At 38.2% G+C, this 22,083-nt stretch overlaps 1 protein-coding gene across 1 annotated transcript in view; it reads right to left on the bottom strand.

The window, feature by feature from the left end:
- Window positions 1-22,083, bottom strand: part of TDP1 (tyrosyl-DNA phosphodiesterase 1) — a 113,960-nt gene that overhangs the window by 82,774 nt on the left and 9,103 nt on the right. Inside the window, exons 5-12 of the mRNA XM_084631324.1 lie at window positions 21,355-21,451; window positions 20,439-20,473; window positions 15,733-15,825; window positions 13,445-13,615; window positions 12,452-12,530; window positions 9,674-9,859; window positions 7,565-7,613; window positions 6,420-6,486 (exon numbers count right to left, since the gene is read on the bottom strand). Coding sequence (XP_084487450.1) covers window positions 6,420-6,486; window positions 7,565-7,613; window positions 9,674-9,859; window positions 12,452-12,530; window positions 13,445-13,615; window positions 15,733-15,825; window positions 20,439-20,473; window positions 21,355-21,451 — 777 coding nt within the window. The remainder of the gene's footprint in view (window positions 1-6,419; window positions 6,487-7,564; window positions 7,614-9,673; window positions 9,860-12,451; window positions 12,531-13,444; window positions 13,616-15,732; window positions 15,826-20,438; window positions 20,474-21,354; window positions 21,452-22,083) is intronic.

The raw sequence follows: 22,083 nt of genomic DNA, 5'->3' as shown, positions 1-22,083 counted from the left end.
ATTTACTTAGGCACTTTTGAAGAATTGCATCCTTTATTTTTTCCCTTCCCAAAAACTGTTTACCTGAAATCTATATCCTCATTGTATGCATTTCGTGATCTCATTCTCTATTATTCTAAAGTCAAGTAGCTCCTGGTTTCCAGATTCCATATTTATCCAGATTCCTAAACAGTAAGCAGATAATGGTTCTTTTTCTCCAGTTGGAGTCACTACTTTCTGATTTATGAAGCTGCCTTTACACAAAACTTAGGAACCAATCTGATGATGCGTCTGGTTATTTCCCCACCCACCACCTACCCAGCTATCCTCCATAAGTACTGCATACTGCAATACAAGGTGACTAAAAAGAGTAGGCCTTATTTTTTTATTTTGGCTTTTCTCCTATCCTGGTGGACAAGGTGCCACTGTCCACTTTTGTTTTTCATTCCTTGTACCCTTCCATAAAGTATTTCTCCACCACCTCCACTGCTGTATAGGTGCTATAAATCCTTGCGATACGTAGGATGACAGCATCACCCTTTTACCTTTTCTTCCCATCTCTACTGACATTCTATGTATTGTATGAGTATCATCCCATCATTTTACTGTTTTGCCCACTAGATTCTAATCTCCATAGTTTCTAGATTCTAGTAGATGGAATTAACGTGAAAAATAAACATACAGATTTTGCAGTACATCAGCATATGTCTTATGTCAGCTTTTATTTCAGAATTCCGTCTTCAGCCTTGATTTGTATGTTAGAAATAAATGCTAGCTCACTTTCCTCCTCAAATTGAAGAAATTAAAGATGAAGACTAAACAGCCCACATACCAAAGCATCATGAGCTCTTTGAACACATACTTTGCCAAGAATTAACATTGTGCTACAATATACTTCTAATACTTCACAGAAATCTTTATAGTGTCATGCATTTTGGAGTACAAGACTATCTTTCTGTTAGGGTCTAATGCAATAAGTCATCTCCTAGCTACCACTTTTAATTTTTGAAAAGTTTCTCTTAATAAGCAAAGGAGTACTAACCAAGTTAGTCTCTAAGGTGCCACAAGTACTTTCTTTTTGCAAATACAGACTAACATGGCTGCTACTCTGAAACCACTCTTAAGAAGGCAATTTTAATTCTACCCCATTCAGAAAAAGTAACTGGGTTTGCCACACATCTTATGTGTTTCACATTTCCACAATAACTATAGCTTACCTGACTAATGCATAGCCTCAAATGAAATCTGATCAACAGTCTGATACAAGTTTGTGCTCTTCTAGGTGTACCAAAAACAAAGACCAATGAGAGAATTCCTCCATCAGCTAAACACAAGGAAATAAACAAAGTCTTTAAGATGATATGCCAATCAGGCAAGATCATATTATAATAGGTAGCATTATTTCAAAATGCACATCTTTGCTACAAAAAAGAGAAGAAAACGCTTATGTACTCCTTTGAATTACATGGTGATAACTCATTTGCAATTCTCATAACCACCTGCAGGGTTTCAAACATTGATGCTCTTTTATATATTTGTTGGATAAAACTTTTTGTTCCATTCAGAATTCATGATTTGGAAAACAAAATGAGAAGAAAGGGCAACCACCCAAACAAGGAATTGAAAGGACTTTATATGAAAAAACACACCAGTATATTTCATCTCTGCAAGTTAAATAGCCACTCCAGCCTCTCAGGTGTTTGGTACTAATGGGATGAAAGAAACAGGAGGCTGCTTCTTTGCATGTGATTCTATTCAGGGAGAGGGGAAGTTCAGCTAGCATAACACCATGGAAGCTCCGCCATGCAAACTCTGCCCGCCCATGCATATGATTAGAGATTCATTTTCTTTAATATCAGCCCCCTGCAAATCCACAGAAATTAAGAATGATTAGCTACACAGATTTCTGCTTCAAATTATTAACCAGCCCTACATGGGCTGGTGATCAGGCGCAAGCATGACCAGAGGAGCCTGACAGCAACACTGATATGAGAACAAGTAGTGCTTGGGAAATAACAGACATACTGCTCCTCTGAGGATGCCTCGAGGTATGTGAAACTTTGGTTATTGCAGGGTTAAAAGATCATACTACAGTTTACTATACAGAGAAGCAAACCTACTCTTTCCTCAATTCAACAGGCCTCAAGACAGTCTTCTACCTAATTTCATCCCATTCACTTTTTCATGAGGGAGGGAATGACCTAGTCAACACTAAATACTAATAAATATGATTAAATACCAGTCCACATGGAAACCAGATCTTGTCAAACAAACGTGATTTAATTCTCTGATCATACAAGGTTGGCCGATAAAGGTAACTGCTGATGTAGTATACTTAGACTTTTGTAATGCATTTGATGGAGTACTGCATGATATTCTGATTAAAGCACTAGCACTATACAGTATCAATAGTGCACACATTAAGCTGACAGAAAATAGCTAATGGGAAATAATCATCAAATGGAGATGTCCACTGGGATTCACAGGGACTGGTAGTAGGCCTGACACTAATTCAACATTTTCATCAATTATCTAGAACAGGAATCGGCAATGTTTGGCACACGGCCTGCCAGGCTAAGCTCTCTGGCAGGCTGGGCCGGTTTGTTTACCTGCCACATCCACAGGTTCGGCTGATTGCGGCTCCCACTGGCCGCGGTTCAGTGCTCCAGGCCAATGGGGGCTGCGGGAAGCAGCGTGGGCCAAGGGATGTGCTGGCCGTGGCTCCCCGCAGCTACCATTGGCCTGCAGCGGCAAACCGCAGCCACTGGGAGCCGCGATTGGCCAAACCTGCAGACGTGGCAGGTAAACTGGCCCAGCCCGCCAGGGGGCTTACCCTGGTGGGCCACGTGCTAAACGTTGCCAATCCCTGATCTAGAAGTAAATATAAAGTTAATGCTGTTATAATTTGCAGATGGCAAAAATTGGCAAGAGCAATAAATAAGGAAGTTATCTCAACGATTTAGTAAGATTGGCTCATTCAAACAAAATTAGTTTTAGTACTGCCAAATGCAAAGTTTTATATCTGTAGGAACAAGGAATGCAAGCCATACCTACATCATAGAAGGCTGTATCCTGGACAATGACAGAAAGATTTAGGGTAATAGTGGACGAGCAACTCAACAGGAGCTCCCAGCTCAATGTTGTGGCAAAGAGGGCTAATGCAATCCTTGGAAATATAAACAGGGAAGTAGTCAATAGGAACAAGGTGGTCATCTTACTGCAATATAGTTCTGGTATTCATATTTTTAAAAGGATGTTAAAAATTGGAGAGGATGCAGAACAGAGGCACAAAAATGATTTGATGGCTGGAGAAAATGTCTTACAGGAAGAGATTTAAAAAACTTGGTGTGTTTAGTTTATCAAAAAAGACAGAGGTGATTTGATTATAAACCATAAGTACCTTTATGGGGAGAAAATGCCATGTATTAAAGGGTTCTTTAATCTAACAGAGAAAAACATAAGAATCAGTGACTAGATGCTGAACCATGACAAATTCCATTTAGAAATAAGGCATACATTTTTAACGGTGAAGATGATTAACCACTGGAACAAACTACCACAGGAAATGGTGGATTCTCCATCTCTTGATCTCTTCAAATCAAAACTGGATGCCTTTCTGTAAAATTTGCTTTAGCCAAACCCAAGTTATTGGGCTCTATACAGAAGTAATTAGGTGAAATTTAATGGCCTGTGATATACAGGAGGTCAGACTAGAATGATCTAATAGTTCCATCTGGCCTTAAACTCTATGAATGTATCAAGTATAAAGCACACAATTCCAGGATTTGAACTTCAAGTATTGGATGTAACAGAACATCTTGTGTTATCGTAAGGACAGACAATGGCATGAAGGGCACTCTAGTGAAGACCTTAAAGGTCTATCAATCTGGACAAAAATATAGCCCAGTGGTAAGAGAACATAGCAAGAAGAAAAGAATAAAAAAGAGAACACATTCTGTATCTTGGAACAAACTGTACTACTTTTACAATAGCACTGAAGCGCCTGACACATGATTTGCCATGGTCAGAAAAGTGCAGCTATGATAAGTTGTGTACATCTCATTCTTCTAATAAGCATGTACTTTAAAGCTCATCTATTTAAATTCAGAACTGCATTACAGAGCTATGGATTCATTTTTGCTGTCAGAAGTTTGGAGGTATATACCACAATCTGCCACACGCTTTCAAAATATTGGGAGGTATTTCTAGCTCTTTGTGGGAGTACAAATAACCATTACACCGGTAAAGTATCTGAGTGCTTCCTTCTCTCTATTCCTTCTCCCTTCCTTTAGGATAGTACCCATTTATTTCTGCCAATTCCTCCGTGTTGTGTCTCCGAGTCTTAGTCCTACTTATTATAGTCAGTAAGGGAGAGCCTTCCAATATGCTAATTTCATCTTACTTTCCCTCCCACCCCAAAGCCCCACATCACAGCAACCCTCCAGCAGCAGATTCCTCCATAACTCATCAGTATTGTTTCTCAGAATAAAGGGACAAAGGTTACATGATAGAGGACTACTAGAAACTGAGACCAAGGATAAACAAACAACTGATTGCTTCTGCACTGCATAAGTTGCCATGCAACGCTCCTCCAATTCTCAACAGGAGTCGCATCATAGACAGATTTCAGTGCAAAACCTGGGAAGGAGTCCTAGGGGCCAGGGAGTGTGTGAATGTCATTGTTCTAAAGACATTCTGATTAATGAAAAAGGAATATTCTTTAGTGGTCACAAGTAGCTTTGTATACTGCAAAGGCATAATCACTAATACATATAAGATCATGGGTATTTTTTGAGTATGTACAAACAAGGAGTTAATAGTATGTATTTAATCTTAACTTCAATTTCCCAGTTTTGAGCATTTAAATTCCTACACTAGATATTATTTTAAAAAAAAAGTTAACTCATTTAAAGTAATTTCGGAATGAGCTTTTATTTGCAGTTGTCTTATCAAAATTCTAATAGAAGGTCTTAAAATGGAGCTGCACTGAAACATTTTCTGATGTATAAATAATAGCTGGTACAATCTGTCTGATCTAGACCTACTTATACATATTTTGGTCTCAGTCAGCTGAGAATACTTTTTAATTTTTGTTTGTTTCAGAATTCTAAAGAAAAACAAGTGCAGTGCTTCTGGCTGTAGACAGAACGAAGTACATAAGCATCTGGAAAAGCAAACAACATCTGTGTTGCCATGTACAAAGAAGCAAGTACATTGCAGATGATATGCTCTACAAATTTGTAAAGGAAGGGCCAACTGACATGGTACTTAAAATGCTGGTAGCTTGTCTACACTAAAACGCTCTAGGTTGCTCCTTCTAGTGTTAAGAAGTCTGAGAAATGTTACAAAATTTCCCTAGTGCAGATAAGGCTTTATTTTTAAATTGGTGTCCCTTTAAATTCTTGGAGATAGCACAGCATTCACATTAAAAAAAATTAGACAAATGAAGTAGTCATTGAAAGCAAGAGGCTTTTAAATCACTCAGTTACAACACCCAAAACCCAGTTTGCCAAACATCAATTATTTTCATTTGTAAGTTAACAAATTTGTAACTGATAACATGGAATATCACAATGCCATTTTCAGACAAACATTTTAAGAAGTTTAATCGGCCTTGAAAGTTGCATTAATGCATTTTTTCCGTTTTAAAACCATAAAGAAAGTTACATCATAGTCTCTTACGATGCACATGGAATGTAGAAAAGAAATTAGACAAGTTACCAGGTAGAAAACCAAGCTCCATTGGGCTGCAGAAAGACTCTAGGCCCCATTCCTTTTCACTTTTTACTTTTAAATGGAGTATTTGTACTGACAATAAATCTTTCCTAAAAGACTTCACCTGAAGTCCTGGCCTCAGTGAGATCAACAGTAAAACTCACACTGAGTGCAACAGGACCAGAATTTCACCCTTAGTATTTTAGAACAAGTGAGGTCATAAACATTATATAAATAAGGGTCTGGCTTGCACCATAGCTGCTGCACTGCAGTAACAAGATCTTCCTAACCCTGTTCAGACCAGCTTCAGTTGGAGCCAATAGCAGAAAACTCCTGCCCAGATCCTGAGGATATGGGGCTCAGGGCAAAATTGCAGTACAATCATATTATCGCTCCAGGTTAGAGAAGGAAGATTTAGACAATGTCTTAAATTTCAGTTTTAAAAGTAAAAATTTCTGGTGATTAGCTGATCTTTTATGAAATGTCCAGGATTCCATAATATCTGCGAGTTCTTGTGACCAAGCATATACTGAATCTGTGTGGTAAGCAAAACACAGCTAGATTTGGAAGCAAAGAAATTGTTTAATGGAGTCTAAAATCCCACCAGGTATCTGACCAGTTTGCCTAAATTTGCATTCCACACCACAACGTATTACAACAATGTAAGTTTAACCATAATGTCTGTAAATCAATGCTGTAAAGGATCAAGAGACAATTTCACTTACTGGAAATAAGAGTGCAGCCAAAGTTGTTTCTGTGCAGTTTGTATACTGTATGGAAGAGAGCCACCAGCTCAAAAGAAAAGAAACAATGTTATCAACACTGGTATTTGATTTTTGAAAGACATTTTGAAAACAGTACAAAAATACATTCTCAGTAAATAATGAGGGGGTAGAGGAATACATTAGCTCCATTTGCATCTCAATGTTCTTTTGAAAAACAAATCAGAAGCCTCCTGTGATACTAAATGGTTTGTCTCATCAGACAGAAAAAATTTAAACACAGATCCCCAAACACGAAGTAACCAATTTACACCAGAAAATGAATTCAAAAATATCAGATTAATGATTCACAGTTCAGTCCCTTCTTAAGATACCTCTGTGGATATTTTTCCTTATTATGCCCAATGGAGCGCGTAGCCCATAATCAAGTGGCTCATAATCCACAGATAGATGAGCATTATTCACTTACACAAGAAACAGTGAACAATAAAGCTTCAGACAGATCAGTGACCATTTTATGAGGCAGCACTTTAGAACATGGGTATCACATGCTAGACATTGAGATATGACATTTCTGAAAATGTGGTCTGTGCCCAACTTTGAAACATGCACACTGACTTCAGAAATATGGACCTGGGAAGAATGAACTTAACAACTGTAGAGCTTGGAATGTTAAAATATCACCTGAGCAACCATTACCACTCCTTGGATAAGTATTCAGCTAGGGCTTAGACATGGAACGTAACAGAACATGAATCACGCCTCCTACTATTCTTGCTTGCAAAACTCAGTGTAAAGAAGACTTTTGTATAACCACAAGTACATCCAAATCATTTAGTTTGTTGCCAGATCCCACATACCCCTAAGTCATAGTTGTGATCTGGAATAGTATTCTGTGTCTGACGTGCAAACTGGACTAATAGATTTGTAATTTACATGCCAATACATAGAAAGCTTTGCAGTGCTAGTGTCTGAGCTCCAAAAACAAATCAGAAGATGGCTGGCTGGCCAATAACCCAACAGTCTTCCCAACACAGCCAGCAGCTTGAGGCTCATTCAGAAGAAACACTGATCAATGAAACATTTACACATTATCTTACAATGCATTATCACAAAAACTTTAGAAATGTTTCTATTCATTTATTTACCAGGATATCCTTCCAAACTTTGCCTCACATTGTCCACAGTAGGGTAAATCTTTAAAAAAAAAAAAAAAAAAAAAAAAAAGTAATCAAACCAAGCTAATTGAAATAATGCAGTTCTACTAAAATATTACTAACTTTGAAATAAAGATATTAGGATCCTATTTTTTTAAACATTGAATATTCTGACAAGTCACATTCCTAGCAAATAATGTGGACTAAAAGGACACACTCCTCCAGGAAAGCAAGAAAAGACTGAACACAATACAGGAGTCTGAGAATTAAAAAAAAAAAAAAGCTACAAACTAGATTTCATTGGAATTAAACTAACCAAAGTGGAAAATTAGTCATGAACCAGTAACAAACGTTCAACACTTACACTATCAGTTATCTTCTACTGCTGCTGGGTGAATATCCATGACATTCAGGGTTAAAAGGAGCAGAGACTCCAACAAACATATTCCAAGTAATGCCCCTGAGGTCATAGTGGGCTCTTCCCTGACTGATCAGTCTATTCTTAACTTCTAGTTTACAAGACTCTGTCCTTGCTCTTTTTTTCCTCTTTTACCTAAGATAATAGAGGAGTGCAAGTGACATGGATACTGCCACTTGAGGAGATACACAGAGAGGGGATTACAGGATGTGGAATGAAAACAAAATACCTTTCACATTTTGGGAACTACATTTTAGAAAACTTTGGTGATGTGAACAAAATTGATGTTTCTGGGATTTCATCAGTTTCCAAAATAGAAAACATAATGCAGCTGTGGGAAGAAAATACCATCTTCTAGATTTTAAATGTAAAAACACTCTCTCCACTTGTGGTCAAAGATTTCAGAGCACTTTGAGGGACTAGATATGTTACCTTGGTGTTTCAGGCCACATACATTTTCCCTAGTTAGGGTATATCTACACTTAAAATGCTACAGTAATACAGCTACAGTGCTTCAGTGTATATGCTCACCACAACGACAGAAGGGGTTCTCCTGTCACTGTAGATAATCCACCTCCCTGAGAGATGGTAACTAGGTCAACCAAAGAATTCATCGGTTAACCTAGCACCGTCTACTCCAGGGGGTTAGGTCAGCACTGCTATGTCCCTCAATAGTGTGGCTTTTGCACACCCTTGAGAGATGTAGTGATGCCAATGTAAGTTTTCAGTGTAAACCAGCCCTATATTTTCCTTGCAATTTCAAAAGAAAATTATTCTTCCCCTTTTCTTCCCAAAACCTATTATGTTATGTTGCTGTTCGAGAATGACCGTTACATCCTACTCCAGTGGAAGATGTATTTTAGTGATGGCCAACTCTCATATATAGCAGTTTGCAAAATGATCTTTCTACAATTCCATAACTCAATTTCTCCCCTCCCTTTGACTGTGAAAACCCAGGTGGTCACAGTGCTGTTGACAAAATCCTATAGTAGAGCTAAAATAGCTACATTAATCCTTTTCTTAAAAATGTTAAAATTAGTTTTTCCACTGGGATAGAGAAAATGTGGCACAGTACACAGATGTGGTTATATACTACTCAAGAGGTAACTCCAGGGGGCTAGTTTTGCTCAAGTTACCTTGACAAAAAAGGATAGAATTGTGAAATAATTATGAAGGGGAGAAAAATACAAAAAGCTATACCAAAAATCTAGTTCTACCGAAAGTTATCATCTCTACCGGTTGCAGACAGAAAATAACTGCATATTTTCTGCCAATTCATCCCCTTTACTATTGAGTGAAATCAGAGAGAATAAATCTTAATTCTCATCTGCCGATATTCCACCAATGTCTCATGTCTGATTTAAGAAACACTGGAGAATGGTCCTGTAAGTTGAAGCCGGAAACAAACTGATTCTAAGGCTTACTTTAAGTATAGCTCTAGGATTTTGTACATCACGTGGGTACAGTTAATATTTTATTCTTTTATCATTAAATAAAAAGAAAAAAATTCTTCCACTTTGGCAATTTTAAGTAAAAAATCCTGGATAATTTTTTTCAGAAGTTATGGCAAACTGATATTGACAACGAGACTTGTCTGTGTTATCCTATTCTGAACATTGGAAAAAAATAAGTCGGTAAACATTAAATAAAAAATACCAACCACCACCACCTAGAAAACATACCAAATGAATAGGAATGTCAGGTTTTGCTAGAGTCTTCACAGTACCACCTAGCGTAATCAGGCTCTCTTGAAATTCTGAACACAACCATTTGGACTGGTCCGCTCCCATTGATCCAATACTTGAAAACTGTCCTATCACCGGCCAAGATTCTTGTGCTGGTATTGGTGATGTATACTCTTTCAAAAGCTATTTGGGAAAATAAAAACGTTGTGTTAGACTTCAATGTGTCAAACTACGTAACAAAAAATGTATAGCCAGGTTTCAGTATTTAAGATCTTGTTTGATGCTCTCTATAATTAAGCACTTCATTTGCCACTAATAAAAAAGTTGGATTATCTATTCAAGAGTCCAATATAAAACACTACTCAACTTTAAAAAACAATTCAAAACCCATGATGCTCTTTTCCATGGGGAAAAGAGATTACAAAATAGTTTTGTTCAAATGAACTGAAACTGCCAGAATCCTTAGATTCTTCTGATAATCCCAGCCTCCATGTTTCAGGAAGTTAGTCACATAAGTCTTTTGAAATGTGATGGATATTGGGCACCTAACTCCCTTAGCCTCCTTTGAAAATTCCCAGCCTCAGATGCCCAGGAGAGAGTGAAAGTGATACCGAGAGAAAGTGCATTGGGGGGTGAGGGCTGGATTGGGGGGAGGGGGCGGGCAGGCACAGAAAATTTCCTCTTCAAGATTCTAAGATATTCTTACTGAAAGGATAATTAGGAAAATACACAAAACCAAAGTTGACAAGGCCGTAAATGCCAATTAAATTATCTGAGAAAAGGACAGACACCACCTTCATGATGAGAGCTGCATTATACTATAAAAGGTGAGTTTTTCATCCCAACCATAAAATAAATATACATATTCAAACATTTACTTTACAAGGGGGATCTAACCTTTATAATTTCCTTGTCCAGTGAAAGGTTGAAAGCTATCTGCAGTCTCTGACTTTCCATTATGTCATAATGAGGGAGCATGTAGCTCAGATTTCAACGGGCGGTCAAAGAGTGGATACTTCTTTGAGTGGAAAATGAATGAGACAAAATGACACATTTAACAGCTCACTGACATTTGTGAAAGATGGTGTTAGAATTTCTTGACCATGACAGGTAAAAAGTTTGGCAGAGCATGAAATTACCACATGCCAAAGAGGTGTTAGGTCAGGGATCAGCAACCTTTGGCATGTGGCCCGAAATCCGTTGGTGGGATGGGACTATTTGTTTACCTGCAGCATCCATAGGTTCGGCCGATTGCAGGTCCCATTGGCCGCGGTTCACCGTTCCAGGCCAATGGGGGCTGCGGGAAGCGGCGTGGGCCAAGGGATGTGTTTGCCGCCACTTCCTGCAGCCCCCATTGGCCTGGAACGGTGAACCACGGCCAGTAGGAGCTGCCATCAGCCAAACCTGCGGAACCTGCAGACAAACAAACCATCCCATCAGCAGATTTCCCTGATGGGCCACGTGCCAAAGGTTGCCAATCCCTGTGTTAGGTATAGTGTGCCTTCTAAACTTTGGAAATGTGCATATAACAGATAACATGAGGTATCTTCTTACAATTCTGAATAAATCTCCACAAAACCATAAAAAATAGAGTATTTTTACAGTAATCCCTAGTGGAAAGATATTCTATAGTAAAATATGTAATATTGTATGAAACTTTCTGAATGTGGCTTAATAACTGATTTACTAAGTGATGTAGAAAATTCAGTTATTCCCTAACCTTAACCAGTTATAGCAAGCCAAAAATTGAAGACAACTTGAATATGCTTATTTTGTTCCATCATATTTGCTGGCCAACCTCCTGCATTTTCAATTCCTTATCAATGTAGTCACACTTGAAAAATATACAGTACTTTTTTTCCAGGTCATTTAGAGCCAATCTAATAGTGACTATGGCAGCAATTTAAATATTAACATTGAATGATCCTATCCGTAGGTCAGTTTGTACTGAATTTGACTTTTCCTTCTGTCATGCCTACTGACAACTTCTGCTATGCGCCTACTCAGGTAAGTATTCCTCTTCCACTAAAATGGCTTCTGATCTGCTATTTACTGACATATGTAACAAGTCTGGCATCATGATATATGGAGTCCATAATCTATGGTTTTCCCACTTCCTTTAGAAAAGTTTCAGAGTAACAGCCGTGTTAGTCTGTATTCGCAAAAAGAAAAGGAGTACTTGTGGCACCTTAGAGACTAACCAATTTATTAGAGCATAAGCTTTCGTGAGCTACAGCTCACTTCATCAGATGCATATCGTGGAAACTGCAGCAGACTTTATATATACACAGAATATGAACCAATACCTCCTCCCACCCCACTGTCCTGCTGGTAATAGCTTATCTAAAGTGATAACCTGGATTTGTGCTGGAAATGGCCCACCTGATGATCACTTTAGATAAGCTATTACCAGCAGGACAGTGGGGTGGGAGGAGGTATTGGTTCATATTCTCTGTGTATATATAAAGTCTGCTGCAGTTTCCACGATATGCATCTGATGAAGTGAGCTGTAGCTCACGAAAGCTTATGCTCTAATAAATTGGTTAGTCTCTAAGGTGCCACAAGTACTCCTTTTCTTTTTTCCTTTAGAAAATGTCATTCTGACAGCCATATATGTTGGAAAAAAGGAGTTAAGTAGCTTACAGTTAACATTAGAAAACTGTAATGAAGAGATGGAAAGATTAAAAATAACCAAAAGAAGTCAGCACAAAAGTTATTTATGAAAAGAGAAGGAAAATAAAAAAAGAAGAGAAAAAAAGTGAACAATTCCAATACCTTTCTAAGTCTAAAGTGACCCCATTTTTCTTTTTGGTTGCCTTGGTATCGTCCCGGGGTTGATCCAAGCAGATATACTCTTAAAAAAATTAAATATATGTTAGTTTATTTAGGATTTGGAGTATTATGAACCAAAAAAAAAAAAAAAAAAAAAAGAGAGAAAAACAAGTCAGGGGACATAAGGCATTCAAGCAAACTAGCATCCAGAATTGCCAGGTGAGGAACAGAAAGTGGAAGACAGAGTACTTTATTTTATAGACAAAGCCATCATCTTCCATTTAGCATGTAAATCTCACTTAGAGAAAAATTTACATGGACAATTTCCATTTACAAGATTCAACACGGATTTCAATTTAAGTAACTTTATCAGCATGGCCTGATACATTAGCACTGTCAAAATACAGTGTACATAAATACAACAGAACTAATAATACAGAGTAGCTGGATTGTATTCAGTGTATTTTGTTACACAATAGTCCATTACTGATTGCTAGCTTGATAGCAAATGCCAGCCTCTCCATACTGTCTCTTTCCTTTCTCCCAAAGTTATACAGATTTATTCTTTGCTTTTTAGCAGAGTGTTTTTTACTATTGCTAATAGAAAATCCTTTTCTAATTTTTTTTGTACAGAAAAGGTTTCTCTCCACTAAAGTTGGGTTCTCAGCATTTCCAGCATAGTTTACAGAGGGCCTTCCAGCTTCCTCTTCCCTGCCCCTACCCCAGTTGGTGGTTACAAACTCTACATTTAAATAAACTATTTTTAATTTAGTTCTGGGGTCCAGTGACTTATCCTAAATTTACTATAAAAAGCCAAGGAACTTTGCACCCCTTAACATACATTAACTGACAATATTAAATTGCAATTCTTAAAATCAATATATCAGAAATCTCTTAAATAAAACACTCCCAACTCTGTATAACCTACGTTGTGCTCTTCAGCGGCTAGGCACTCAAAGGTATCCACATTAAAAGGTAGCCTGAGATGATACATACCTTGTCTCTGAAAGGTCATGCTCTTGGATGATGTCAGCCCATTCCTTGAGAGTAGGGGAATTATAAGTCATCAGATAGAGTATTAGGTCAGACTTAAAATTGGTTACAGATTCACCAGCAGAACCAGTGGTTCCATGCGGCAGCCTTGGATATAGGGGGCTTAGCCATATTCTAAAAAAGTAGGAAAGAAACACTAAAGCACTATATTTATTCACTTATCATATATTGCATTATATATATATTCTAAGAAAAGTAGATCGAGCAGTCCAGTCAGAATCCCAGATAGAAACACTTTATTAATTACTAATAAAATGACTGGCTTAATCAATTTGTCAAGCATGCACAGTAATCTCAGCTCACTCTTCAGATATAAATGGAAGGTTAATTAAGAACACAATTTATTATTCTGTCAAAATAGAATGGCAAATGTATTATCTATTATAAATTTCTTGGAACACTAGACTGCAATTATACTCACTGGGTCACAGACTGTGCACCACTTTGACTATTTATCCCCATCCCATAAATCTAGTGCTATATACAAATGTTAAATAAATAATAGTCTGAATCTCAGTGTTTGGACTGACTAGTAATACTTGTATCCAGAACTGTCACTATAAATTGAAAATTACACTCCTGCAAAATAGATTTATCCACTAATTCATGAAATGACAAACAGTTAAATGAACTAAAGCTAGAGGGCCTGAAAGGTCTTTATGCTTTGAAGGAAGGGGACAATCATTTGTCACTCCAAAACTTCTTTCAGCACAGAAATGGGGACATAAGAAAAAGGAGTGAGTCAGTCACCTCCCCAAACTCTTTCTACTATGGAGAAGGGTGTGGATCTGCCACCATCCTCCTTCAAAGTAAGTCAGTGGTGTCCTCGTCAGAAGATTAGGGTTCTAGATGGCAGAAACAATGGTCTCCTATGAGCCTCCTCACAACCCTAGATCTCCTGTTCAGGGTTCTCCAAAGCCTTATTAAGGAGGATGGAGAGTTTTTTCCTGAGAGTACTAGAAGAACAGGCAACTTTTGGAAACTAATTATCCAGAAAGAAGCTATATGGAGAGGATTTCTAGGGTATGCTGTTTAGCGAAAGTTCCCAAAACTAACATTTTATTGCCAAATGCAGTGTGGTAGCCATGTTGGACCCAGGACATTAGAGAGACAAGGTGGGTGAGGTAATATCTTTTACTGGACCAACTTCTGTTGGTGAGACACTAAGGGTACGTCTTCACTACCTGCCGGCTCAGCGGGTAGTGATCGATCTATTGGGGAGCGATTTATCATGTCTCATCTAGAAGTGATAAATCGATCCCGAATTGATGCCTGTACTCCACCTCAGGAGGAGTAAGCGGAGTGGATGGGGGAGCTGCCGTGGTCAACTCACCACCGTGAGGATGGCCGGGTAACTCGAACTAAGATACTTCGACTTCAGCTACGTGAATAGCTGCCTTAAAACCTCATTTAGGTATCTAACAAGCGAAGTGACTATCACATGCACTAAACTGGTGCATCCCCATTGACTTCCATGAAAGATGCAGTTGCTCTGTTCATTCTGAAAACAGGCAAGTGTATTTAGATGTCTAGATATGGATTGAGGCGTATAAATATAGGCAGCCAAGTTTAAAAAAAGAAAAAAAAAATTCTTGGCATACTGTATGTTCTTTCTTGTAAGCTGACCAAATTAGATCTTGAAACAACTGAGATACAATTAAACATTCTATGATACCATTTTTAGAGCGTCTCTTTTCAGAATAAAGCTATACTTTATTGTGGTTGCTTCCAGATGACTGATTAATAATAGCTGTATTTCCTTAAGACTTAGATGAGGCTTTAGGTTACTAACTTTAAATTTTAAAATTTTTAAAAAAAATTAAAATGTTTACCATAGTTTTTCAAATCCCTCCATATATGAAAGTCAGCCTGTGTTTTTCTATTCTCATGAATTATCACCAATAAAAAGAGAGCAAGAGTCCAAATCTTATCCCCAGTCATGTGTCCATTGTGATTGCACAAGTAAATCCAGTTTCTCCCGACATGGCATTGCAGAGCCACAGTAGTTAGTAAAAGTAAGACAACATCCCACCACCACCAAACTACACATGAACACCTATCAGGCCTTATTTATTAAACGTGGAGAGGGAAAAAAAGTCCATTCCTCATCTTCATTTTTCAGGTCATCTTCAACACACATTACAGCATGAGACATGTAGCCTCCCTATTTAACAACTGTTAGGTAGCAAAGCCTCTACTATAACAAAAAAAACCCAAAAACAGTTGCTTACCCCTGAGTTTTCTGGTCCCAATCAGCATCAATAAGATTGGATGTGTGTATCACAACTCGAAGACCTTCTTCATATAACAACAACATCATTTTCCTTAGAAATAAATGCACAAAATTCATGAAGTACCATAGTAAGAAAATATAGAGCACAATAAAAATTCAAAAGATTGCTCTATTAAACCCCATTCCTCTCAAATCATTTGGATAATTAACTGCACTATGAAGGACTGGAGCCTTTGTAAGGTCTAGGCAGCCTGATTCCTGAGCCTGTGCGGAGCTCAGGTCATATAATGACCTGGAACCAAAATATATAAAGACCTGGATCTTGCAAAGTGAGAGTGAGCGCGCGAGCGAGCGCACACACAGCCCTGCAGTGCAAACCGAGTTTACAATGGACTTCCATCTCTTCCTTAGCATGGTATCATGTAGTCTCTTAACCATTACAGAATATAACTCTAAACTCACGTGGCTGATACCATCTTCAGAAATTTTGCTTTAATCTTTGAACATTAGTGTTCAGCAAACTGGGATTGAAATACCCACTATTGAAAATAGATATTGTAGTTTCACTTGAGCTCATGACATAGTTTAGGCAAAGTAGTTAGGGATCTCAACATAATGTAGTTTTTGGAAACTCATACATCAAATTCTTTATCCAGTGTGGCTAGACTATAAAATAAGTATTTTTACATTACAGTTTGTGTCAAAGTCAGCCTAACTTCAGTACCCGAAAAGATAATGGAGCAAATAATTAAGAATTCAATTTGCAAACACCTAGAAGAGAATAAGATAACAGTCAGCATGGATTTGTCAAGAACAAATTGTGTCAAACCAACCTAATAGTTTTCTTTGACAAGGTAACAAGCCTTGTGGATAGGGGGAAGTGGTAGATGTGGTATATCTTGACTTTAGTATAGCTTGTGCTATTATCTTGCATGACCTTCTCATAAACAAACTAAGGAAATACAACCTAGATAGAGCTACACTTACAACATTTGCAGATGATACCAAGCTGGGAGGGTTGCAAGTGCTATGGAGAACAGGATTAAAATTCAAAATCATCTGGACAAACAGGATGAATGGTCTGAAGGACAAATGTAAAGTACTCCACTTAGGAAGGAACAATCAGTTGCACACATACAAAACGGGAAATGACTGCCTAGGAAGAAGCACTGCAGAAAGGGATTTGGGGTCACAGTGGATCACAAGCAAAATATGAGTCCACAGTGTAACACTGTTGCAAAAAAAGCAAACATCATTCTGGGATATATTAGCAGGAGTGTTGTAAGCAAGACACGAGAAGTAATTCTTCCACTCTACTCTGCGCTGATTAGGCCTCAACTGAATTTGTGTGTCCAGTTCTGGACACCACATTTCAGGCAAGAAGCCGACAAATTGGAGAAAGTCCAGAGAAGAGCAACAAAAATGATTAAAGATCTAGAAAACATGACCTATGAGGGAAGATTGAAAAAAACTGGGTTTGTTTAGTCTGGAAGGAGAAGACTGGGAGGGGACATGATAAAAGTTTTCAAGTACATAAAAGGTTGCTACAAAGAGGAGAGAGAAAAATTGTTCTCCTTAATCTCTGAGGATAAAACAAAAAGCAATGTGCTTAAATTGCAGCAAGGGCAGTTTAGGTTGGACATTAGGAAAAATCCTGTCAGGGTGGTTAAGCTCTGAAATAAATTGCCCAGGGAGGTTGTGGAATCTCCATCATTGGAGATTTTTAAGAGAAGGTTAGACAAACACCTGTCAGGGATGGTCTAAATAATAATCATGCCACAAGTGCAGGGGGATGGACTAGATGACCTCTCAAGGTCCCTTCCAGTCCTACAATTCCATGAAAGGATAATCTTTATAAGAATGATCAAGTTAAAGTTAACAGCGGCTGTCAAAAATACTCTTCCAGCAGCCTCTAAAACACAGTGGTTGACTCTGTGCAGCCTGAAGCCACAAAAGCAAACCAACAGAAACATACAAAGGAAAGGTACACCCGTGTTACAGTCTTCTCTGCATGTCTTGGAATGAGAAGGGTTTTATGATGTTCCAAGGTCTGCGATTAAAATATTTTCAGTTGCTGGGCCCACTGGAGACCGCAAAGCTTCATCTGCAATGGCCTGGGTCTTTTGGGTAATGCACTTCTGAAAGGCAGTCAGAGGATGCACCTTTTCAAAACATTAGGGTCGAATAGAACTATAACATTTAATATGATCATTTAAAACAACTCAAAATACATTGTGGGGAACAAAATAAAATGCAGCATACAGAGAATACTTTAATGAAGCTGGGATGTTCATGCTATGCTATACAATGTTATTCATGCCATTTAATTAATTATAGACAAAATCATTTGAAGGCTTTTTTTTTTTTTTAAAAAAAGGATGATAGTGGAGTGCCAGCTGTGCTTAACCTTAACAATAGAACTGCTTTCTGTTTAAATAAACAATTAACAATGTGAAGAATAACCACTCATTCCTGCAGCCTAATTTCTTCGACTCAGGAACAGACAACAGCCTGTCTCTTCCAGAGAGAAAAACTGACTGGAACAGTATGACTCTTCTTGTTTGTTACAAGTACTGATTTCTTTCCCCCCCTCTCTTGCATTCCCCTCCCTAAACAAACAAGATGAAGGTCAGCTGCAGGCATATTCATGAGAAAGTTCATTTAAGATGCTCATCCTTTCAAACCCACTTTTTACCTTCATTTCACCTTTTTATAAGTTTCCATAAAAGTCAGTAACCAATTTCAACAGAGCTAGGTGTTGTAATGTCTGAAATCCAAGAAGTACCTTTTTTCTATCTCAAACCCAGAAAGTGTCCAGTAACTAAGGAAGTTTTCTACCTTTGGCTTGCAGGTTGCAAACTCAATACTCTGCTACACCGAGTTGTAAAGAGTCCATTTGTGACAGTTTTCCCATTTTCCAAAACTCCTATCTGGAGCAGTTACTTAAAAATCCAACCCTTTTGCTCCCAGTTTTGTTTTCTTTTTCTAAAGCAAACCTGTTTTATTCTCCTAGAATTTTTTTTCTAAACCAAAGAATAGATAGGAAAAAGAGACATCAGAGATGTCCTGAAATCTAAATTGTACAGGAATAAAACATGCCACTGGAAAACAGCAATGATATCAATATGGGGGAGAAGAGGGGTCCCAAACCATATAGCAGTGGCCTTTCTCCTCTGTTAAACTATATGTGATCATGGGACGATGTATACTGACACAGCATCAAGGATTAAAATTAATCCCAGTTCAGATAACCTGTAAACCAGCATAGGCACCATTAAACACCAAGTTATTATTGCTTAAGTAGTGCTTAGGGTATTATGGGTACCATCTGCATTCAGATGAATTGCACCATAACTGTTTTGTTTTAATAACAGAGAAAAGTTCTTAGCTTGTTTATCAGTAACAATGCAGAAAGGACACTTGTGGTTTATTATCCAATGTTCAGGTTCCAATCTTGACAGTGTCACAAGTGTCATTTTTCAGCAATACATCCTGTCAACCACAGGCATACTATAAAATGCCAGTTTCATCTTAAATATATACATACATACATACATACACACACACCATTTAAAACTTTCCAAAGAGACATCAGCTTTCTTTTAAACTTGCTTTTGTAGTGAATGGCCATTAGTCCAGATTTGTAAAGATACATGTTTATATTGCGTCATAAGCAAGAACTGTAACTGCAAAAGTGAGTGCAGCGTATTTGAGTGGCCTACTGAAATCTGTCCAAGATTGATTACAGAACAGAAGCCTTAATTCCTGGACTATGTGCAAATTTGATTTTCTGCTACCTTCAGTTTGCTGGCTAAGCAATTATCCTTGTAAATTTGCAAGCCCCCCCTTACCCACTTTTCTTTTTTAAAAAAAACAGCCAGCATGTTTTAATCTCCTAGAATAATTTTTTTTAAATCAAAAGACTAGAAATCCATGACTTATTAAGTGAGAAAAAGAGTAACAGGCTAAAAACATTAAGTCTCCTTGAGAGTTAGTTATGGCTGAGAAATGAAACAAAGCACTGTGATCCTTATAAATAGGGCCCTACCAAACTCATGGCTGTGAAAAACACATCATGGACCATTAAATCTGATCTCCCCCACACTATATGGCTATCGTAGGGATGGGGCAGGGCTGGGGACACCCCAGCTGGGAGCTCCTACCATGTGCCAGGCTCCAGGGGACCACCCCCACATATCCTGTGACCCTCACTTCTGGCTGCTGCTGGCAGTAACGTTGGCTTTAGAGCTGGGCGCTGCCCAGCCAGAACGCAGTGCTGCTGCCAGCAGCAGAGCAGAAGAAGAGTGGCAATCCCGCAACCCCCCAAAAACTTCCTTTTGGGTCAGGACCTCCATGGTTACACCACCACAACGCTGTGAAATTTCAGCTGTAAACATCTGAAACTGTGAAATTGACTATTTTTAAAATTCTATGGCCATGAAATTGACCAAAATGGACTGTGAATTTGGTAGGGCCCCACTTATAAACATTTGTAAATACCATGGGGAACACTATGCAGTTCTTTGAAACCTCAGTCTCTACCAATGTACAGACTAGCCTTTAAATTCAAAAGCATCTTTATAACCCAGCTTTCCCACCCTATGAATTGTTCTTTAAAGCATTAGAGATAATGCATACATTTTATACAGCAGCCCCAGCATTATCTTTAAAACTGGACTTTCCTGCTTCACAGCAATTACTTACGTGTGGTGGGTTCCAAAGGCAATATCCAGCTTAGCCTAGAACAATGAAAATTAGGTAATTAAAAAAACCAACATCCTAATACAATCAAAAAGAGAGAAGGTTGCAGCTTGCATTTTGCTTCAATTACTGCTCTCTAGTGGAGAAATCACCAAATTACAACACAGCCACTTTTACCCCAAGCACCTGTAGATGCAATCTCCAATTGCTAAAAGTGAATAATCTTTACATATTACACCATTCACCATTATTGTGACTGAGACATTAGGCCAAAGTTCTTTTGGTATTTAAGAGCAGTGTTTCCAAAGACACTCAAAGCCTTCTGGGGTGTGACAGCTCTGTTGCAGGCAGTTAAAATTAAGGTTTATTTGATGTGGGAGAGAGGAGCAAGACATACAAGAAACTACAGATGAAAGGCAATTCTATATTTCTACACTGTTTATTTACACTGCCCAGGGAGAGAGAAGCAACCCCTCAGACCACTCCAGACCGCTCTTTTGGGAATACAATATTTTAATTTGTTAATCACCGGCATCTAGTAGTTGCAACACCAAAAGTCACACCTCATTTACATATTCAAATACATAACCATGTCTTTAGGAGGAGGTTTTGTTTTGTTTTTTTAAAGAAATGGCTCTCTTATTTCAGTAATAGGTTGAATATAAAGCATGCTTATTGTGGAGCCCATAAAACTTGTAGGATTTATGTTCAGGTACTGAATGACATTATATACAAACAAATCCTCTACCATACATAATACACTACTAGGAAAAGAGTGTGAAGACAAATGGAATTTTCATAAACACCATTTGCCCTACAATATTATGATCTATGCTAGCATGGTCCTTTGTACTATGGTATTCCAGCAGAGGTTACGATATTGTCTTGTCAAAAGAAGGATGAGTTAAGAGTGAATTACCTGGCAAAGGCGGACATTTTCATATGGGTGTGCCTGTGCATGCAGTTCAGCCTTGGATTCTCGCTTTTCACCATGTACTATTAATAATGGTTTTTTCCTTAAAACAAAATTAAAAAGTGATGATTTTAATAAAAACTTTATCAGGTGGGTTAGCAGGTTACTCAGAGGCAGCAATCTACCGTAGCTGCTCTTTCATGTAGCTACAATTTCTGGTTCCCAACTCCCACACTCTAGCAAAGAAAGGGAGGTATAATTTGCACTGCCAATCAATAACACCAAGGAATTAAAGAAGTGATTAGGATATAAGCTTCTGAGAAAGAGGTGCTACAAACTCAGTTGGAAGAGAAGCGGGAGCGATTTAGAGACCAAAAGGGAAACTGTCTCAGAAGGCAGGCTTCCAGCATTGTTGTAGCTGTGCTGGTCCCAGGATATGAGAGAGACAAGGTGGGTGAAGTAATATCTTCTACTGGACCAACAACTGTTGGTGAAAGTGACAAGCTTTTGAACTACACAGAGCTCTGGGTGACCTGAAGAAGCACTTGATGAAAGAGACAAGCTACATGGATGTCTTCTTCAGGTCACCCAGAACTCTCTATCTCAAAAGCTTGTCTCTTTCACTAACAGAACTTGGTCCAATAAAATATATTGTCCACTTTTGTCTCTAAGAAGAAAGCAGCAGATAAAATCCCCTTGGAAGACCTTAGATTCAGAAGCATTGAGAAAGGCTCC

The sequence above is a fragment of the Lepidochelys olivacea genome (genome assembly GCF_965140295.1).
Source record: "Lepidochelys olivacea isolate rLepOli2 genome assembly, chromosome: 6".
NCBI lineage: Eukaryota > Metazoa > Chordata > Testudines > Cheloniidae > Lepidochelys > Lepidochelys olivacea.
Note: the sequence above shows the minus strand (reverse complement) of the source record. Positions and strands in the feature narration are given on the sequence as shown.